Raw genomic sequence first — 22,408 nt, 5'->3', positions numbered from 1 at the left:
TCACCTGCACTCCGTTTTATTTCCCTGCTCTGGAAGCAGACGTGTACCGATCTGTTGCTCTCAGAGAATCAGACCCGAGTCTCAGTCCGTCCTTCAATCAACCCATTAACCAAATGTGCAGAATAATGAGTCTGGTCTGAAGCTTCACCATCCTTTAAAGTTTCAGCTCTTCAAAACATCTCGATTCCTGCCATAATTGAGTCGCAGCGAAAGGTTCTGAAGTGAGGTCAGAATCACATGGATTAATTTTGTATTTCACTGAGCTTTCATTCACTCAGCGAAGCCCAAGGACGTCCACTCTCAGACCCTCTCCACCTGGCTTCAGCAAAATATGAGCACCACACAGGGTCACACACACACACACACACACACACACACACACACACACACACACACACACACACACACACACACACACACACACACACACACACACACACACACACACACAGAGGAGGCTGCAATAGAAATGAATCATATCATTATGAAATGTTAATATTTCATGCTGAAGCATGATGGAAAACCTCTACAGGCTGAAATCTGCAGAACAAACCGATAGCAAAGCATTTTCGTAAAGGACACACAGTTTATGACTCCTCACAATGAAGTTATGAAAGAGTGGAAACGCAGCAGCTGATTGGCTGCTGCTGGTCGCAGCCGCTGTTGTTGCCCTTGATTAGCACTCGAGGAGGAAAAAGCAGGAGCAGCTTTTCACAGCACGATGAAACAGATGTACGCATCTGTGCCACTTGAGAGTGCAGTTAACTCTGCAGCCTGTGCATATGCCCGACATCAGCGGTCACGGGTGGTAACTGCCAGGCCCCGCCCACAGGAAATGTGAAGTGATGAGTGAGTGCAGACAGTTTGTGCAGCTGCAGCATCCAGAAGCTGAGTCATAACATCCAATCACCAAACAATGGCTGCTGATGCTCCGGCCGCCACCACCAGCCAACAATTATCTTCAACAAAAACAGCAAAAGTGAAGCAATGTCATCTGCAAACACTCGCAGCAATTTGTGAAATCACGTCCGACCTTTCTCACAACAGTGATTTCATCTGCATTTCAACAATAGTACGTTGGTGGTTTCTGTCTTCTGGAAGAGAAGCTCCCACGTGGTGAATCTGTCAGATATCTGCCATCGCTCAGGCTTTTCTAGAAAGTTACTGAAACAAAGAGGAGAGATCACAAAGAAATCCTCGTCCTATCAACAGTTTTTCCTCACTGGTTTCTTTTTCTGCAGAAGCTCCAGTTTTACGTTCAGTGTTTGGACATAAAAAAGCCCATTCAGTCAGCGAATGTCTGATCTCTGGATTCCCTGCAGGTATTTCAATCACCGGAGCTAAAAGTTCCTGATCTCTTCTGCCTGCTGTTTTTCTTAAAACAAGCAAAGTTTCTTTTCAACGTCCTTTCTAAGTGTAAATAACAATGTGAAATATCATCATTTGTAACTCCACAAAGGAAACAATGCATCTTTCATTACCTTCGCAAATGAAAGGGGGGGGGAAGGTTGTGTTTTTGTCTGCATGTATTCATTTATTGATTTGTATGTACCGAGTACCCGTTCGAGTATATTTACTGGTTTGTATGTATGTATGTATGTATGTATGTATGTATGTGCCCCCGGCTGGCTCAGCTGGTAGAGCATGAGACTCTCAGTCTCAAGGTAGAGGGTTCATGTCCCACGCTGGGCGCCACCTTCCTGTGGGCTCTCCACCTTCCTGTGGGCTCTCCACCTTCCTGTGGGCTCTCCACCTTCCTGTGGGCTCTCCACCTTCCTGTGGGCTCACCACCTGCAGGAAGGTTCTTAATGGGTCAATGTGATCTGGGTGACAGTGCTCAGACTGACACCCCCACCCCCACCCGGAAACGGATAAGAGGGAGATAATGGATGTAACCAACTTTTTGCAAAAACAGTTAACCAAAATTGCATGAAACCTTCAGGTTGTCATCATCCAAGGACCAATCCATTACATTTTGGGACGTTAACGACTAACCGTTTCCGAATAAATCCCCCAAAACTGCAAAAAATGTCCCATACAAAGTGGATGAGAGAGGCTGATCATGGAGGAGATCAAAGGAGATCAGCATCTGTTGCCATGGAGACGCTCCCTGCTCAGTGTTTCACACAGTGATGTAGCTACCTGACTGGCTAGTTAGCATCAATATGAGCTAATGACTAACATGCTATCAATGCTAACTTAGTTCCACAAACACATGTGGCGTTGGAAAAGGTCAGCGATCTACCGAGTGTAGCTCTAGTTGTTCAGTTCAGTCATATTAAGACACTTTTACAGCAACAAACTCAACTTCCTGCCTTTTCTTTGTGTTATGATTTAATAACAGTTTTTCTCTTTTGTCCTTTTCTTTTTTTGCAGGAAACTGGTTCAGTGAGGTGATTAGTTTTCCTAAAGCTTCCCAACAGATCAATATTACCTCTGAATAACATTTAGTTGGGTTTGAACACATAACATGAATAAACTAGGGGTTGAAAGTCTGGATTTCCTGATATTTAAATGATTAGATTTTGACAACTGCAATACAAATTGTAAGTACACAAATAAATACTCATTTTAATTTCTCAGTTATTCAGGTCATTCTGAATTTAAGAAAACTATGATTGTAATAGTGTAATAAAATATTTGAGCCAACATGGTAATGACATTAATTTGATAGGTTTATTACATCATTTTTAAGTTTCATGCTGCAGTTAATGTAAAAAACATCAATAAGAATATTACTTGAAAATTTACAATTCTTTTTGCAGTTTTAGTACATTTTGATTTAAACTAACAGTTATGTCATTGTGCGCTTGTTGTATAATGCATAATTTAGTTTTTGTTGGATTTATGGGATTTTTTTTGTCTTTTTTTACATTTCAGAGTAAAGCCATCACTCTTGGATTTACTACAAGGAAGATAAGTTATGACCAAATGATGGATTAATATTCAAAAGGCATTCATTGTCATTGGGCTAATGGGCTACTCTGCAGCAATTACACTAGCATGAAAGTCACTTCAATTAAAATTTGCTTAAATGAAGACATGTATGAGAGAGTCATCAATTAATATTCCCCAAGTCGTAGTGAGAGATCGATGTGTGTGCTTGAGAATCGGAGCATTATTCCATCTGTTCCCAGTGGAGGAGAAAAGAAAGCGGCCGCGGCTCGCTGGTTATTAGTGATGGGATTTCAAACTGTGGAGTGTCGGGCTGCGACACACGAACATCGATTTCTCAGAGGATCATAACAAATTGATCCATTCTTTGGAGGTAGTTTGCCTTTGCAAACTGAAATCTGCCGTAATCAATGCAACATGAAGCTTCAAGCACAGCAGCCTGTTTGGGGGTGAGTGTGTGTGTGTGTGTGTGTGTGTGTGTGGGGGGGGGGGGGGGGGGGGGGGGGTCGCATGCTGTCCTTGATAGTCCACCATCTAATTAAGAATCTGCATGATGCAAAGGAAAAAGCAGAGGCGACAGCAAGGAAAACAAAGGAGTGTTTGTAGATATTCACACCTTGCAGAAAGGCTGCGTGCGAATGCTGCTGCGGGTCATTAGCGTTAGTAGGGACGGGGGGAAAAGGAGCCAGCGTGCTCAGTGTGCAGTTAGCTTCTGCAGTTAGCGCTCCGCAGTTAGCTCCTAGTCAGTTTGAACAAGGTTTGACTTCATTCCAAGAGCCGGTTTGTGTTGCAGGCGTCACGACTCCAGGAGGCTCCCCGCTCTCTCACACAGGGCAGCGCTCCCCCATGTGGGACTTGGCGGGTGGTGGTCCTTCCTCCTAGCTTGTTCCGGCTGTGCCCGACCGGTCACCAGGTGCTCTCCGGTTGGTCCTCATTTTAAAAGAAGGGAGATCAGAGAATGTGTGCAAACTATCATAGTATCACACTTCTGAGCCCCTCTGGGAAAGTCTGTGGGGAGTGCTGGAGACGAGACGGAGGGGGGACCATGAGGATTTCATCCTGAACCAGTTCACCCTCTCACAGACCATCCAGAGGAGTTCACCAGTCCAGCCTACATGGGTTCTGTAGACTTGGAGAAAGCCAACAAGGCCTATGTACTGGTTCAGTATGGCGGGAGGTCGATGTTTTCTCTCAGCATTGTGCTCGTATCAGTGAGTTTCTGTAAGCAGTACTCTACGGTCCATCATGTGAATGAAGGCGAAGCGAAATGTGAAGCATATCACTAATAAACTGTGTGGTTTGGTGTTTTTAAAGTCTGTGGATGTCCAGTAATGCCATGCAGAGACGAAGTGCACATTAATATCTTCAGTATTTAAGTGGTTTTAACATTTCCTTTGTAAATGTTTGAGGATTTTTTCAGTCTTTTTAGGTGGGGAACTTCAAGGGGTTTCCCCCGGGGCGAACCTGCAGAGCACTCGGCCCGGTACCGACGGATCACTGGTTAGCCTCACTTTTTCTCTTCTTACACAGCCAATTTAACTTGCAGGAGAAAAAAAAGTTGAATAATTGTGGAAATAAATGAGCTTCACCTCCATCTGTCCTCTCATTTTTCCATGACACACTGAGCTTTCTGGAGATGCTGCTGCTCTGCATAGTGATGTGTCCATTACGGCTGAGATGAGCAGTTACAGCAGGGTGACAGCTGTTTTCAAAACCTGAGATTTCTTCTACTCCTCTCTACGGTTTCCTCCGTCCTCAAACAACTGTATTCCTCCCTGCCACTATCCTCTCTGTCCGCCTCATTAGTTCGGAGGCAGGGAACCAAATTACGCTCAATTACAAAGTCATCAAAGGCCATCTGAAGTCCTGTCTCAGCAAGCCAGCCCAGCACAGCCAACTCACTCTGAATCCACCGCAGACAGAGAAAGCACCGAGAGACTCCAGGAGGATTTTTTTAATTGACCGAGTTGCTTTTTACATGTAAAACACAAGCGTCAGCGGAGGAGGAAGGTCTGCTGGCTGCAGCCGGAGTGAATGCCATTTAATTCTTTGTACACTGTGATTACACGAAGAACATGGAGGGAATAGAAAACATTCATTTCTCCAATTATTGGCTTGAATCCTGACTCTTCGTGCCAAATCATTATGTCCCCCAAACAAAAGTGTGGTCTGCCTGACGCTGGAAAAGAGTTGAAACTCCAGAGGAGACGAGCGAGCAGCATGCACGGCTGCTCCATGAATCGCCTCGCACATTAGAAACCTGCTCATCCTTATTATCACATATGCACTGTTTGGCTTCAGTGGTTTGCTGAGGCGGGAGGGAAGGAGTGTTTTCATTCCTCTCCTCACTGAGACTCAGGGAAACGAGGACAGTCTGACTGAGGTTTGTTTTTCTGGGTCTCTAAGGAGCTTACAGTAAATAGCACACAGTGAGTCTGAGTCCTGACTGCAGGATGCTCACCGGAGCTCCACTGGAAAAAAACAAGACATCCATCAACCAGCCGGAAAACATGTGTGTTATTCTGGGAGATTTGACTCGACGGGGGATTTGACTGGATGTAGAGCTGCTCACAGAAACACCAGCCTCCAACAATAACCTCACACATGTGTGTGCTCAGCCTTCACAATGAACACAACATTTTTATATTCATCAGTTGCTGAAAATCAGTGTGTTGACACTATTGTTGATATTAATATTCACCTGAAAACTGTTAGAATTTACTCCGTACTTTACGTTGAATGTTTTTCTCAATGGAGGTGAAGTTACATCTGTTACTGGAGGAAGATGCTCTATAATCTGGATGTTAGGAAGAAGATGCTCCATAATCTGGATTTTAGTGGCCGAAACTGCTCTATGATCTGTATTTTAGAGGAGGGAGATGCTCTATAATCTGGATGTTAGGAGGCATATACGTAGTTCATAATCTGCACGTTAGGAGGAAGATGTTCTATAATCTGGATGTTAGGAGGAAGATGCTCTATAATCTAGATGTCAGTGGAAGAAGATGCTCTATAATTTAGATGTTAGTGGAGGAAGGCGCTCTATAATCTGGATGTTTGTGGAGGCAGATGCTCTATAATCTGGATGTTTGTGGAGGAAGGTGCTCTATAATCTAGGTGTTAGTGGAAGAAGATGCTCTATAATTTAGCTGTTAGTGGAGGAAGGTGCTCTATAATCTGGATGTTTGTGGAGGAAGATGCTCTATAATCTGGATGTTTGTGGAGGGAGACGCTCTATAATCTGGATGTTAGTGGAGGAAGGCGCTCTATTATCTGGATGTTAGAGGAGGAAGATGCTCTATAATCTAGATGTTAGTGGAAGGAGATGCTCTATAATTTAGCTGTTAGTGGAGGAAGGTGCTCTATAATCTGGATGTTTGTGGAGGAAGATGCTCTATAATCTGGATGTTTGTGGAGGAAGACGCTCTATAATCTGGATGTTAGTGGAGGAAGGCGCTCTATTATCTGGATGTTAGAGGAGGAAGATGCTCTATAATCTGGATGTTAGAGGAGGAAGATGCTCTATAATCTCGATGTTAGTGGAGGAAGATGTTCTATAATCTGGATGTTAGGAGGAAGATGCTCTATAAACTGGATGTTAGGAGGAAGATGCTCTATAACGTGGATGTTAGGAGGAAGATGTTGTCTTGTACCACGTCTCATTTAAAAAGCTTCAGCTGCAACACTCGAGCGTTACTGTTAATTTCACAGCACTAAAAAGCTGTTTGGACGAAAATAGAGCTGTTTGTAGGAAGGTGGTGAACAGTGGGCGAAATCTGCTTTTTGAGTGGATCGTTTCAATAAACAGCCGAATCAAAGCTCAGGAACCCACATGAATGATGTCTGACGAGAATCAACACAAACTGAACCTGGACTGTTTATCTGGATCAGTGTTTATATCGTCTCTGCTGCTTTAGATCAGAGTAAAACATGACACAGCATCACTAACAATTATACCTCTGGAAAAGTAAATAATACATCGGTTTGCACATTACTGCAGCTCCACAGGTACGTTTGTAAGTAGGGAAGCACCGATAATACTTTTCAAAAGAAACAGTACGAGTACTAACTTTTAACAACTTGCTAATATCAGCATGAATATAGCATGTAGCATGTAGCATGAAGCATCGCTGGTGTGTGAGCCTGAAACTCTTTAGCATGCAGCATGTAGCATGGCTAACTGGAGTTACGTGCTGGGCAGTTAAACTAACGAGAGACATCGGGCAACTCTGCTGGTGATGAAGTTGCTGGTCTTGTACAAACCACTCTGTTGTTCTCATTAATATTAAAGAATCTCCAAACTGCCAACATCGCTCGGACTCTCTCCTCCCTGCTGCTGACGCATGACGTTACATAATACTCCCGGGGTTGTAGGAGGGAGTACTCTGTGCAATATTGTACCCGATAGCCGGTACTGGTATCTGTATATCAGTATTTGTAACAGTAACATGTGATCACTTTAACACGGATCTTCTGTGTCAGGAGATACAGAAACTTGTTTTCTGGTGTGAAACACAGTTTGAATTGTTTTGTCAGTGGAGCTTCGCTCATTCAGAGAAGATCTCCTTTCGTCACAGCGACCACACAAAGACAAAGGCTTGACAATCATAATCAGCTGCACTTTATCAGTCACATAATATCAGTGGCGACACCAACTGACAATTATTGTTTTCTTTAACCTGCTGAGATCCATTTTCTGTCTAAATGAATTTACAGGTTTTAACCCCGAAGCGTTTCATCATTGTCTCTGATCTCCCTGTAGCCATTAGTCAGGGTTTTATTTGTGAGGATTTATAAAAGATTATCGACTGCACCGCAGTAACAATGCCGAATGTCTGGGCTGTATTGTGTCTCCGTCCCAACAGATGCTTTCAAACACCATAAATGATGTGTTTAGTGACAGTAAACGACAAGCAGACAGCGGAGGTCTTCAGATGAGCCGTCAGGAAAAAGTTTTGCTGCAGTTTAATGAGACTACGGAGGGATTTTTACACTCAGAATGTAAAAGACACAACACTGAGACCCGCTGAGAAGTTTCTGGACATTTCACTGCATTTAACTCCAGAAGGTTTCATTAAAATTGGCTTTATGTTGAGATTTGAGTCATTTTAATTGTTTAGTTTTTGTGAAAATATCAACATTTTCATAATGTATACTCTGCAGCACAACAACGTGAAAAGGGTAAATGTAAAGATTATTCTGGCTCTAACCAGTCTGACCCACTCAGGATGAAGTTGGACTGAAAGTGGCCTCTGAACTAACATGAGTTTGACACCACTGGATTAAGATTTCTAAGCTCTTGATGGCTTTTACTTGAAGTTTCTGAACCACTAGATGCTAACGGGTCAAAGGCCAACATGTTTTCCAAACAAGTGGCTGTGCCAATGGCTTTCCTCCACCTTCTGACCATCCAAACTCCCGTGTGTCCTGCCAACTGCTGAATAGAAGGGTGCCGTCACAGTTTTACTTCAGATCATTCTGCCTATTGTCTGTATCCGGACCAAAATATCACGGTAGTCTGGGTCGTGTTCAAACAAACTCTGATCCCAATGCAGTACATTGAACCACTTTCCCTCTTCTGCACCTTCGCCTCCAGCTTTACGAAGTACCTGAAACACTTTGATATGTCTCACCTGAACTTAAGGAGCCGATGTGTGTCTCCGCGTCGTGCTGCTCGATGAATCCAAACACAGCACAGACATTACTGTTCAGGACGTTATCAGAACAAACACTGAGGGGTTTGAGACTGAGTGTGGCCGAGGTTGTTGGCAGCTCTTCGGGCTACAGGAGCCTCTTAAGCTCAAGATTGTGTGTATGTGAGCAAGCTGGTGCACAACACAAATTCACGCTATGATCACACCTCAGTGCGACTGTTCACACCTGCTCTGCTGGACTAACTTCACCTGTGTGGACCAAAACACTGCAGGTGTGAAGACACTCAGCCCCGGCCTGTCCTCTGTCCAGAGTCCACTGAGACCAGAGGATGATGGAGGGATGGATAACTAGTCCAAAACCACTTCACTATCATATTTTAATGTGTTTGCCTGTATCCAGCACCAATGCTCATGCTAATGCTGATGTGTCTCATCAGCTGGACGTATCAACTCTAATGCTTCTTAAACCAAACAGGAAGTCAATGAAATGAAAAGCTTCCGCACTGTGTTTGTCCACATATGAAATTACAGGCGAGTCCCATCACAGCAGGTTGTGAATTAAACAGTTATCTTAACTGAGTTCTTTAACCAGGCTGTTCTTTTCATCTCTGCTCGTCTGGGAATATTCAGAATAACTTCTGCCTTTATCTTTTCTCTTTAAACTGAACTCCTCTGCCCTGTGGCGCTCCTCCATATTTCTCTGTCCACATTACAAAGTCCGGAGTCTGTGTCTCCTTCCTCACTGGCCTCCATGCCCCCTGGAAATATAAAACCTGCCCTTCAGAAAATAAAAAAGGAGCATCAAGCAGCATCTATTCAGTAATAAATCCACTGGATTTAAACAGATTACTGTTGCAGAGCACAGAACTCACAAAAGTACACAGGCAGGACACGATCTATGAAAACGCTAAACTTTGTTGTGTTCTGGGTGTCGGGTTACAACGGGATCCACTCAAGATGCAACTTTCTGAAAAAACGCTCGGGCGCCATCTCCTTGTTGACAACAGAAAACACTGCTACTGCACATGCTTAGTAGAACCAATCAGAACAAAGTTTCCTCTGTGGTGTCATGACTCTCAGTCCATATTCTCCTGGACTTGGTAGTTTTATTTTGACAGTCACCGTAATAACAATCCAACTTGGTGGTCTGTTCACTAGGATGTTCGTGTTCTCCTTGTTAATGTTTAGAGTGGATTGTTCCCTGCTGCATGTAAGTGTGCTTTCATCACTAAAACAAAACAACAGCGCCAACTAGTGGGCCAACATGCTAACTACACCATTTTCAGTGTTTCTGCCGTTACTGAGGAAACAGGCATCTTTTCCAAAAACGTCACATAAACACGAAACCTTTCTAAAACAATGCGGAGCCTGATATTCTGCATGTATGAAAGCAAACACATCGTCTGCACATCCGTGTGGAGCCGATCTAACAGGAAACACTGAGGGTTGTAAAATAACACATGCTTCTTTCAGCACCTCGTTAGTAGTTTATGAAACAAAACCCTCATTCAAGGGGATGTCACTCATGGTAACTATCACAAATCATCTACTGTGAAACAACTATGAACCTATTGCCATATTGCACAACTCTTCGTTTTACTGTACGGTTTGTTAAATTGCACTTTTTTTGTTACATGTTGTTAATTTGCACAGAGAAAAGCAGCGCTCCAATTTCATTATATATCGAATAATAATGAAGTCTGTTCTATTCTATTCTATTCTATTCTTTAAAATGTTTGCAAACTTGCCCAATCTATTTATGTAATCATGCAAATTACCAGACTTTATGCAGGATCTGAGTAAATCAAAGCAAAATAAAACTTGAGACTTTGGAAAAACAGAAAGGTTTCATTAAAGTCCAACCAAATATTGTTTGTAACTTTAGTTTGAGAAGAACTTATTTCAGTATTTGTTGTTTCGTCGCCTTGTTTGAGGGTTGCATAAGCACTAATCCTGAATTCAGAAGGTGGGTAAATAGTGTTTGTAAATGCCTTTAGTGCGCAGTACAGCAGTACATCAAAAGACTTTGGCGCCATACAATGTGTCGCGGATTATTTTGTTCACAACTTCACACTTTCTTAATTCTCCTGCCGGCTCTGGCTCTTTGTTGGAGTGGTGATTGTTGCCGGAGGTCTCTCTCCACAGCTGTTACTCACTCAGGCACACGTTGTCATGGAAGAATGAGAGGAAGTCGCTGCATTGTTCCCGGTGGTTGCCGCTCGCCGCACAGGTGCACCAGGGTCCCACGTTGGATGTGGAGTTGTCAAGGTAGTTGGGAGTTATTGTACTTCCTGTTGAAGTGGAGGAGAGAGAGAGAGAGAGAGAGAGAGAGAGAGAGAGAGAGAGAGATGCCTGTTTAATATTAACAGGCATCGGCGCTGCCTTCTCATATCACTACGTCCACAGCACAATGACTGGATCTGACCTGAAGCTGCTGCAGAACAATAAGAAAGCATCTCTTTGATTTAGCTGAATTTTTATTGTGTTCAGCTGTCTTTTGTTACTGAAGCTGCTTTACCTGCTGCATGTGTAAGAAAAGTGAAAAAGTGTCTGACTAAGGAGTTTAGTGTCATTTGAGTTGAATTCTGTTTGATTTAATCTTGTTATGCTCAGCCTGATTATGACCTTACCCTGATTACGGTAATCGAATAAAGGCATTTACGTGGCAATTTCTATCAAGTCTGTTTCTATCATCACAACACTTCCCTAATCAGGTTAAGCCTGAGTTACTGGTGTGCATGTAATATATTCACTGAGAACGAGTGAGAGGAATGGAAATGGGGGAACAAATGGAGGCAGAGTGAAAAGAGACAAATGCACAGACTGGGGGGGTTAGTTAATCCCCCCCCCCACCGCCCCACCCCCACCCCCACCCCCACCCCCCACCCGCCTGTCAGCAGCAGGGACTCAGCTAGCATGGTAAAAAGGCTTCAATCAACTCAGTTCTATTGTATATGTCTGTTTCAGTTTAAAAGAATAAGCATCGCAAACCAGCGAACTTCAAGGACCCAAAAGCTTTTGGGAAGAAAACATTAGTATTTAGTTAAATCTGAAAAGATGGAAACAAACCAGCAACATTTTTTGTTTATCAGAGAAACTGTCATTAATTTTAATGCTAAGATTAGGGAAGAACCGGTACCAATACCAATAGTATGAGGTCTGATACTGCACAGAGTACTCATGAAAGATGATAGATAGATAACCCAGCGAGTATTACGTGACGTCATGCATCAGGGGCAGGTAGGAGATTCTTTAATATTAACAAGAAAGACAAAAATAAGACACTGTAAATGATGTTCTGACAAAATATCAAGAAGAGGAGAAAGATAGTTTGTTCAACACCAGCAACTTCATCACCAGAGACATTTGGACCAGCAGAGTGAGCCCGATGTCGCTCAGTAGTTTCACTGCTCAATACGGAACTGCAAGCCGTGCTACATGCTACAAGCTACATGCTAAACCTGACTAACAACTAGTAGTTGTGCACATGCTCAGGTGAGCCAATCAAAAGCATGTTTCCTCCGTGGTGTCATGACTCCCAGTCCATATTCTCCTGGACTTGGTAGTTTTATTTTGACAGTCACTGTAATAACAATCCAACTTGGTGGTCTGTCCACTAGAATATCTGTGTTCTCCCATTGTTAATGTTTAGAGCAGGGGTGGGCATTCCTGGTCGTCAAGGGCCGCAGTCCTACACGGTTTCTATGTGTCCTCCCATCAAGACAGCTGACAGCAATTAATGGCTCCTTATCAAGCTTTGTGCAGAGCCTCATCATGACAACTCAGGTGTGTTTGAGCAGGGAAACATGGAAAACATGCAGGACCGCGGCCCTCGAGGACCAGGAATGCCCCCCCCCTGGTTTAGAGTATAACTACATCATTTCAGTGTTTCTGCCGTGTAAACATGAAACTTTTCAATTGAAACGGGCCTACAGGCCCCTTGAGAACCCATAAGAACAAGAAGAAATGTTTGGCTGTGACGTCAGCCAGCTGCCGAAAAAAAGACTTTTTCGACAGGACAGTTCATAATCCGAGAAGAAGCTGTCAAATTCGCAGGCCACGCCCCCTCACAGCAGGTACACTTGTGTGAAGCAGTATTTTAACTTTTCACCTGAACAGCTTATTTCTGGCCTCAAATGTTTTCAGAAATACATTTCGCTGAACTGTTTCAGTAATAAGAGAAAGTTTGTGTCCGAGCCGCCATGTTGGTCTGGTTTTAACCACAGGAGCTGACAGCTATGAGTGATGCGTTCAGGGGCATCACGTAACTCAGCACTCTGACATGTAAACGTAGTGCAGGACTCATACATTAACGAGGCTACATGCTAAACATGAATAAAATATGACTGATATTCATTAGCGAGGCGGAATGTGCAGCACACAGCAGTGCCGAAGTTTCCAACCAAATCTCTTCGGCCAGAGGGAGCTGGGCGAAGAAATTGACGTCATTTTGTTTGGCAGAACCCTGGATTGCCGAACTTTCTTGTTGTTCTTATGTAGGATGAATCGGCCTTTAGTGTTGCAGCCTGCAAAGTGACGCTTCAATTGGTCACAGCTCCACCTTTGTATTCGTTCTTCCTTTGGAGCCTTTCGGTAGAAAATGATGGGAAGTCTTTGTCCAGGAAGGTTAATGCAGCTTTGTATTTTTGTAAAAGCTACTGAGAAATAAAATTGTTGCACTTTGAGGCAGTGTGGTAAAAAAAAAAAAGGGGGTTCAGGTTTATTCAGGTTTACCTCAATTGATTTTGAGGGTTTGAGATTTCCAAACAACAACAACCTCAGAGTCTCACTTCGACTTCAGTTGTCAACAATGGCCAATCTGCTTTCTGTCTTCCTCTATCAGTCTCCTTTAGTTTCACACCAACCAACAACTTGTCATCAGTGTTTTTCTGCAGTGCGGTATTGTTGTCCCATAATGACATGTTTGAAGTGAGTGCTTTTTAACAACCTTTTCTGCATTATGTGATCTTTTGTTAAGTTTTTATCTGCAGCACAATAAGCCGACTCGACGCCTCCACCCGCTCCCACTCATCATCACGTCAGGGATAATTCTCTCAAAACAGCGGTCAATAGTTGTAATTGCACTACTTATAATGCCAACGATTTGGCCGGGCACGCCGCAGCCACATTAATCAGAGCTCCATCGATCATTGAGGCCAGCTCCTCATCACAATCCCTGATTCATTCTTTTGAGTTGTGTTCCATGTGTGTCGCCTTCCTCCCTCGAAAACCCCCTTTCTGTCCCTGATCCGTCACAGAAGGTGGGAGAGCCAGAGATTTAGTTCTTACCGATCAGCCCGGTGTATGCAAGTAGACATGCTCCGTAGTTGTCCTGCTTGCAGCCGCTGGCGCTCTGCTCCCAGGGTTGGCAGTCGTACTGGAACTGTGCCCAGCGAGACCTGTGGGAGCAATAACATGTCATCCATCATTTACTTGTGCTTGGCTGCAGCACACATCATGTCACCGCCTGGTGCTGGACTGCAGCGCTTCGTCTCAACTGGAGGACGAGAATCAGAAAGCCAGAGCGCTCGTCTACCTCTACCGCCCTTCACCCTTCACCCTTCACCCGCCACCCCCGGTGATATTCATCCCTCCGTTTCCCGGGCGGTTGTATTCTGGAGGGCTGTCAGGCTGTAAAGAGCCAATGAGGGGCAAAGATAGGCCTTGGCTCTGCTTTCTAAATACCGTGGGCGCTCTCTGGCAGGCCTGGCTGCGAGGAGATTAGACAAATATGGACCTTTCAATACTTCCTTCCTTTCTTACAGCCGGCCGCTGAGACGTCTCATCCCAGGCCTTATGACCATCATCATCATCATCACACAAGGCCATGGTGGCAATCATATCACATCGTTGCCCCCCCGTCGACTGGCACTTTTAGTGGGATCCCCCTGGGGGCCCCTCAACTCACCCGGCCCTCGTTTGTCATGTCAATGTAGTGATGAGCTGAGCGACGGCGTCCTCCGCAGGCAGCCGGTTAATGTCGAGCTGCTCTATGCAGCAGGGGTGGTGGGCAGGGGCAGCAGCGGGCGGGGGGGCGGGGATAAGGCCTGATCGATAGCCGTGACAGATGAAGTCTTTTGTCTTCTTGACATTTGAAGAGGAACTAGATTAAACAGCGCCGACCGTTCTGCGTCAGCCTGGACGGATCTGAGATCCCGGTGTTCCTGTGAGAACCCCCCCCGTGAATCTCAATGACTTCATGAGAAATCGTTAGCTTTCTGATTGGACTGTTTACGATCCATGCAAATTTCAATTAAATCTTCAGCCTCATCAGTGTCACGCACACGCAGCGCTTTAACTCTCGACGAGCGGCCTGGTTGAGATAACATATCTTCAGCAGAGGGTCAGTTCTGAGCAGAGCACTTACTGATTCCACCGGGTCGCGGCGTTCATTAATAAACGTTTTCTGAGTGCCGCGGCAGCACAGTCGTGTGTGAATCCCAAGTGATTATAGCTGCTCTAATAATGACTATTTCAGACGGCTGCTTGTTGCCTGGCTGCTTCCCTCAGAAAATTAATGCAGATTTTAATTGAACTAATTAAACACAGTTAATGAGTATAACAATTGAATTAATTAAACACAACTGACTAATTAAATCTAAATGAACACATCACACCAGCCAGACCTATCTACCAAGATACACAAATACCATTTGTTGCCTGGAGGGAGAGTCAACATGCACAGCAGCTCCCAGATCAACAGAGCTCTACACATGAAGGCAGCGGCTCTCAGAAAACAGCCACTTACATTCACCTCCATCATTTCCAACAGTCTACAAATGTCTGGAAACAATTATTTTTCTTACTTTCTCTGGCAACGGAGGCTTGATTGTGTGTGATGGCCAGAAATACATTAAGAAGCATTGTTCCCGCTGGTTTGTACCGGTTACCTTGAATGTGACTAAGACAAATTGGTTTTGGTTGCCAAAGCTGAACTGGACGGAAACCGTTCAAGCAAATCCACTGGTTATGGTAATTATGGAGTGAACTGAATTTACTTTTTAGACTAATCTATTTTAAATGTCCCCAAGCTTATTGAAGCAGTGTTAGTCAAAGTTGTCATGTCTTCACACAGGTAACAATCGTATCCAGAGGCAAAGTTTGAAGGCACAATGAAATGAAAAATTAATTTTCCCAGGTTTCGCCTCGGGTCTCATTCTTAGTTCATATCTTCATTTGTGCTAAATTATTGTCAAAGTAATTACAGCTGGATTATTTTCACATTGAATTTTCAGTTTTTATTTTCCTGTAAAACAATTTTTTAACAAGTGTTCATCTCGTCCAAATGCTTGTTCCAATTGAGCCCACCCGCTTCATTAATGTAGAGACTATGACACATAAACTGTGGGATTGGAGACTGAGAATGTCAATCAAACTTGTGACCCGCCTGCTGTGACACCCGTTTTTTAATGTAATATCTCATGTGAAACTCGTGTCATGACATTATTGTCCATTGGGGGGTGTTGCTGAGTCAGTCTGACCTTCACCTGTTTGGTTTTGGCTCTTCTTTTAATTTGTGAGAGAGGATAAGTACATTTTTGATAACATCTTCAGATGGAAACTTGTTCAATTTCTCTGATTTCAGTCAACATTTCAAGCGGTAATCTCGGGGACTCAATACACCCCCTGATGGCAAACACTTGCATTGCAAGGCTCAAAGAGTTTATCTGATAGTCGAGTATAGTTTATGTACAAGCAGCACATAACGAGTGTTTGTCTAATTTGGTGAATAGTTTTATTTTTTCCTGACGTGACTTTAAACATAAAATATGACAGATTGTCCTTGTAAAGCTGCACATTCTCCCACAATAAAGATTCAGCCATTATTGATGAATTATCATCGGTTAATCAGACCTGTCAAATTTATTGCCATCAGATAACTTAGATTTTGCTTAAAGGAACGGTTGTGAATTAAATACCTGAGATAAATAAGTGCCGCTGCAGCTACTGTTTCCCATTATTTATGTAAAAATATGTGCATTTCTCTGTTATTAAAACATAAATATTTGGAATGTTTTGTAGCTACAAGATCAGAAAAGTGAATTACGGTAAATGCCATGTAAATATATTCAGCTTTTAATTTGATGTTTTTCTTGGAGGCTGAATTGTTTGTTTTAGATTTTCTGCCTTTCGTTAAACAGTTTTTTGCAGTTGATCCAGTAGATCACTTGTTAGAAAACTGGTAAATATCAAGATGATCACTCGTACCTATTGTAGCTTTAGAGAAAAGTACTTTAGTTATTTATTTACTTATTTTAGTTTTTACTTAAGTTTAGTTTTCATTCAGCTATGATCAATAGCAAGTGATGTCACAAATACGGCAGCTGGGAAGTGACACACAAAAAGAATCATTTATCCAAGTTTTTGTCTCATTTGAAGGATTTTTAACCATCTGCAATACTTTGTGTACCTTTGAGTCAGAGGACTGAAAGGATCCGGGTCCACAGAGGCTTTAAAGCCCTGATTCAGTAAAAAGAGTCAAGTCATTAACCCGAGTGGTTCAGGAACCGCCCGCCTCGGCTCGACATCCTGCATCTCAGACCTTCATCTGATTATCACTCCAACAAGTTGTTCCTCAGCTCAGTCGATAAAACTTGAACATTTTCTCCTTTTACTTCAATAAACGTTTCTCCTGAACAATCTTTCCTCATTAAAATGCACTTCAGCAGCTCTAAGCTAAACTGTGCACCGCTGAGGATTCATCTACTTTACATTTTCTCACTGGAAGAAAGTTCAAGTAAGAGAGAGAAAATGACAAACACAAAGACACTTGGATAGTTTTCTCAAGAGTCGGAAGATCAAACGTGATGTGGATGTGTCAGTAACCTGAGGCGGATGTTCACTAACAAGTTCAACAAAAGATACGATGAATCACAGCGTCTTTCTTTCGTCAGAGAACTTTACTGTGTGAAACATTCAACTCAGCTTTTCACATGAAGTCCTGGACATCAGAGAGTCGGGACGCCACACACCCATCACTGTCTTTTAACAACCATCAAACCAACAGGCTTGTTAGAGCGAGAAAATATAGCATTTTTAATATAGCATAATAAAACCTGAAATGTAGTAACTGGTTGATGATGTAACAAAAGTGTTCAGCCTGAAATTTCATTTAAAAAAAGAAGAAAAAAGTAATAAAACTTGTCACCTCTTTGTTAATTCATGTTCCTGCTTCACGTTACTGTCTAGATAGAGCAGCTCAGGCTGGTTAATCTAAGAAATCATTTTACGGTCTAGATAGAGCAGCTCAGGCTGGTTAATCTAAGAAATCATTTTACGGTCTAGATAGAGCTGCTCAGGCTGGTTAATCTAAGAAATCATTTTACGGTCTAGATAGAGCTGCTCAGGCTGGTTTAATCAAAAAACAGTTGGAAAGTATTTGGATCAGTGTGATAACTGCAAATAATATATATAGCACAACAAGGATATTGTATGTTTGTGTTTTTTATACACTTTTCTTCCTCTGAACTTTAATTTGACTGTATTTCCTGGATTGTCTGTTTATTCTTTCATTTATCAGTCTTCCTGTGGAACTCTTTGATTTAATAAAACCGTATAAAAACTGCTAAAGAAATACATTTGGACTTATAAAGTAAACCTGTGGTTTGAACTGGATTCTTACCAAAACAAACTGCGGCCATTAAAGCTCGAAATCATCTTGACTTTACCCAAAATTCTTCACATGCCGTGAAACATAAAACACACTGCAGATGAACTTTCTGCAGCAGGAGATGAGAATCGTACCTGCAGACGTAGTCCGCCTTGCAGACGCGCAGCTGAGCCAGGCAGTTGGGCTTGTCCTTGTCCTCGTAGGCGCAGGACGGGACGATGGTTTGCCTGCGGCGCTCAGAGCAGGCCGTGTCGGTGCAGGGGCAGAACAGCAGCTCGTGGGTGTAGTCGGGGGGAACGCGGTCAAAGAACTTCCTCAGCGCCTTGTTGCACTTCGGTCGGTTACATGGCCCCGAGCGGGCCGACGGCTGGATGCAAGCCGAGACGTACTCGGTGCGCAGCTTCTGACACGTCTCGTCAATGTTGCAGGCCTTGGCAGCATCCAGGCAGCGGTTCACCGTCGTCACTTCAGACTCTGCAAGGAGGAGACGCACAGCTTCTTATTCTTCTGCCCGGCTGGAGAAAATCAAATCCCAGCCAATGTTTACAAATGATTTCAAGGCCTAATTGGAGTCAGTATCGACCCGCCACTCTCACCTCCAGAACCAGATGCAGCGCTGCACTTACAGATGAAGAAAATACAAACGTACTTCTTGAGGAACAAACTAAACCAAAATGATGATTATATGTAATATGCCTCCATGTAATGAATAGAACATGAATGGTGTTTAAATGTTGCATGAGCCCGGCTCTGGATGTGTTTCAGCCAAGGCCTAATGGCTGAATATTTCATTCTGCTGGGTTAATGCAAATCGGCAGCAGCGAAAAAGCTGCTGCTCAATCTCTCCAGCCGCACAACAAGACCTGTAATTACAGCTCCTTCTCCTTCATCCATCCTTCCATCTTTCCATCCATCCATTCATCGTTTTTCCTGCATCTGGGGCCATCTCTCACTCACCTGACTCCCTCCTCTCCTTCCTTGCTGTGTCTGCCACTTTCAGTGACGCTATCGCCTCCTCGCCATCTGCCTCCTCCTCCTCCTCCTCCTCTTCCTCCTCCTCCTCCTCCTCCATTCTCCCACAAGTTTGTCCATCTCAGTGCTCCCACTGACTCCTTCAGTAATGAGCCACCTCTGTGCAGGCAGTGGAAAGCCCCTTTCATAACCTGCTTTTTGGGAGGGGGGGGCTGCATTATTTTCCCATCCATCACTGTGTGTGTGTGTGTGTGTGTGTGTGTGTGTGTGTGTGTGTGTGTGTGTGTGTGTGTGTGTGTGTGTGTGTGTTTTTCTTCCCCAGCGGACTCCCAGTCAATACGGCATGATGACGCTTAGCTCCTCTGGCAGATAGTGCCGCTCATTAGTTTGTAAAGTGCCTGAAGTTGTGTCTCTTGGTGAGTTCCACTCTCACCAAGCTGTCATATAAAATATGTATGGCCGTGGAGAGCAAGCTAACAACCCATCGCAAAGCATAGCTTATTCACAGCTTAACTACAGAGCGGGGAAGGGGGGGTGGGGGTGGGGGACAAACTGCATGTAGTGGCCACATGCATGGAGCGGAGACTGTGCACATACAGTACGTCGTAATGTGGAAACCTTGTCATTAGGATCTTGTCAGACATCATTGATGCCGACCAGCGGGGTTCGCAGCTCCTTCCATCGTCAGCCAGTCAAAAAGCCGTCCAGTGTGTAAACAGTCCTGCAGCTCATTTCTCACTGAGGCTACTGGAGTGGATTCAAACCCAGATCTGTCTGTCTGTCTGTCTGTCTGTCATGGCTGACCCTGAAGTATTCAGCTTTTTACCTGCAGTGACACTCAGGTTTGGCTAAAACCCTCTGGGTGGCCTCACATCAAAACTACATCATTTTCAACATTTCTGTCATTTCCATTGGATACAGACAAATAGTGCCATCTAAGTGGAGCCGGAGAAGGATTCTGCTGTCAGGCTGACAGTGAAGCTTTGGGGATATTTTGGACCATGTTTAGAACTCTAATGTTGCGATTAAATTCATTTTTGGAAATTCTGAATCACTTTCTGATCCTCCAGACAAAGTTCAGGCTAACTAAACCCAGAGTTGGTGTGACTTCTCCGTCCCTCACGTTTGGTGGCAGTGGTGGGATTTGAACCAACGCCTACAAAGAGACTGGAGCCTAAATCCAGTTTCTTTGCTGTTTCATGTCAGTTAATCTAATGCCGCCACATTCATAAGGAACATGCATTTGAGTTCGGCGCTATTTCCCCAATTAGGCTGTTCTCTGCTACTCTGTCTGTTCCAAACATGCAAGAATACTCTAATAGTTTATTCAGATAGAAGTGCAGACAGTAATTAAAACATTTTAAATGTCTTTTTTTTTACACAACTCTGCAAATGTGAGACAATTTAAAATGACAACTAACATTTTTCAATATGATTTATAGACAGGAAACACTGTTAAACACAAATACACTGAATCTTGTTCTTTATTTCAATTGTTCTGAAGCAGAAACTTGTTTTATTCTTCGAATAGAGGAGCTCAACTCTGAATCTTCCTTTAAATCACAACTTTGACTTTAATTTAGTTTTGACATTTTTGTTAAGAGGATCAGGTTTATGTTGAAATCTACAACTAATAAAGGATGAAACATCCCACAATTAAACGAGATATTTAAACTAAACAAGAGTGAATAAAAAGGTAAAATGTCTTGTGTTCCGTGGAGTTTGTTGTTTTGTGTAGAAAGTAAGCAGACGGGGGGTTGAAAAGGTGAAACAGTGTCACTTGTGCTGGGACTCTAACGAGAAACCTCCTGGACTCCTCCATTAAAACACTTTCTGCACAACAGCTGAACACACAGCTTCACTGTTTACTGAAGCCTTCCTGCTCAGAGTTTAGTAACAAACTGGTGAACACATCTTTGATGCAGAAACACTAACGGGCTCTACAGGACTCACTTCTGGGGTTTGAGCACAGGCAGAACCGGCTCGCGGTCTTTTTGATCCTTCGATGTCGGCTCTTCTTCTTCATCTGTGTTGGATTGTTCAGCCTCTAATAGGGAAGGTGAGCCGTGTTTAGACCGTCGGGACGGGTTAGTTTGACGCCACTGATGAAATGTTGATGTAGAAGTGAAGCTGCTTCAACTCCAGAAAAGATTCAAGATTCCTTTAAAAACTACTGTCGCCCCCGAATCGGTCATTTTAATAATCATGGGCCTGATCTACAGAACGATTGCACGCACGCACACACACACACACTGAAAACGGACTCTGCTCACCATGCAAAATAACACACACCTGCTATTTAGTGCATGAACGTTGAAAATACTGTTTATACTATTCAAACATGTCCAATGTGCCTTCAGCAGAGTTTAATCCTGCTTTCAGCTGGCTCCCCACAACTTTTGTTTTTACACTTTATTATGAAATATTTTTATCTGTTCTTTGCCACATTCATATTTCTTCAGTTGCCAGCAGACTCTAAAGCATCTCACTGGAGAGGATATTCAGACCCACACAAGATGAAAGTACAACACCGGTTGGTGGTTCAGTTCCTCGTCTCGTCACGTCCATGTGTCCGAGTGTCCATTGGGAAAGACATCTGTTCCCCCTAGAGCCTCCAGAGAATCCATTAACACTGCAGAAGTGGTGAAAATGTGCTTCATAACAGAAGTTGGAGAAACTTGAGCTGACTCATTGTTGAAGCTCGTTGCAGCTTGTGCAGAGTACGAGCGCTGTCCTTCGGGCAGCACACTACACATCTTTTAAAGTTCTGATGGTCAATAGACAGCTTTTCAGCCGTGCTCTCCTCAGGACACTGAAGGTGGCCACATTCACATGAAATAAACAACCCACATTTCACCTTCTGCAGAAGGACAACAGCAGGATCAAAGCTGCTGCTGCTGCATAATTCAACCGATCTCAATCTAAACACAGTCAAACTAAACCTTCACCTTTATCCATTATAGATTGCAGGACGGTTTTCCATCTAAAGAGCCTGTTTGTTCTTTTGCTCCACAAAGTCTCTGAACAACCTGTTGCATGGAAGCCAAACTGATGCTATTTGCCTCACAGCCAGGGTGCGTGAAGTGGAAAATCCTTGGAGAGAAAAACAATTTCAGCTGCTCCCGTGATGCATTGAGAAGCTTCTTCCTCATGTTTAAAAAAGCCCGTTTCCTTGACACCGCTGACTTGACTTAAGATAACTGATTAATTGGTGAACGGGTGAAGTGTTCTGTTATTGGACGACTCCTTAAAATATGATGAGCTGCAGTTCCAGCGT

General features: G+C 43.5%; 1 protein-coding gene across 1 annotated transcript in view; it reads right to left on the bottom strand.

The window, feature by feature from the left end:
• Nucleotides 1–22,408, bottom strand: part of gfra4a (GDNF family receptor alpha 4a) — a gene marked incomplete at both ends in the record, with an annotated part of 172,259 nt that overhangs the window by 6,047 nt on the left and 143,804 nt on the right. Inside the window, 3 exons of the mRNA XM_080480603.1 lie at nt 10,706–10,840; nt 13,839–13,948; nt 18,294–18,633. Coding sequence (XP_080336729.1) covers nt 10,706–10,840; nt 13,839–13,948; nt 18,294–18,633 — 585 coding nt within the window. The remainder of the gene's footprint in view (nt 1–10,705; nt 10,841–13,838; nt 13,949–18,293; nt 18,634–22,408) is intronic.

This window comes from Lipophrys pholis, assembly GCF_963383615.2.
Source record: "Lipophrys pholis genome assembly, chromosome: 14".
NCBI classification, from domain to species: domain Eukaryota; kingdom Metazoa; phylum Chordata; class Actinopteri; order Blenniiformes; family Blenniidae; genus Lipophrys; species Lipophrys pholis.
This window is presented reverse-complemented; position numbering and strand designations above follow the sequence as displayed.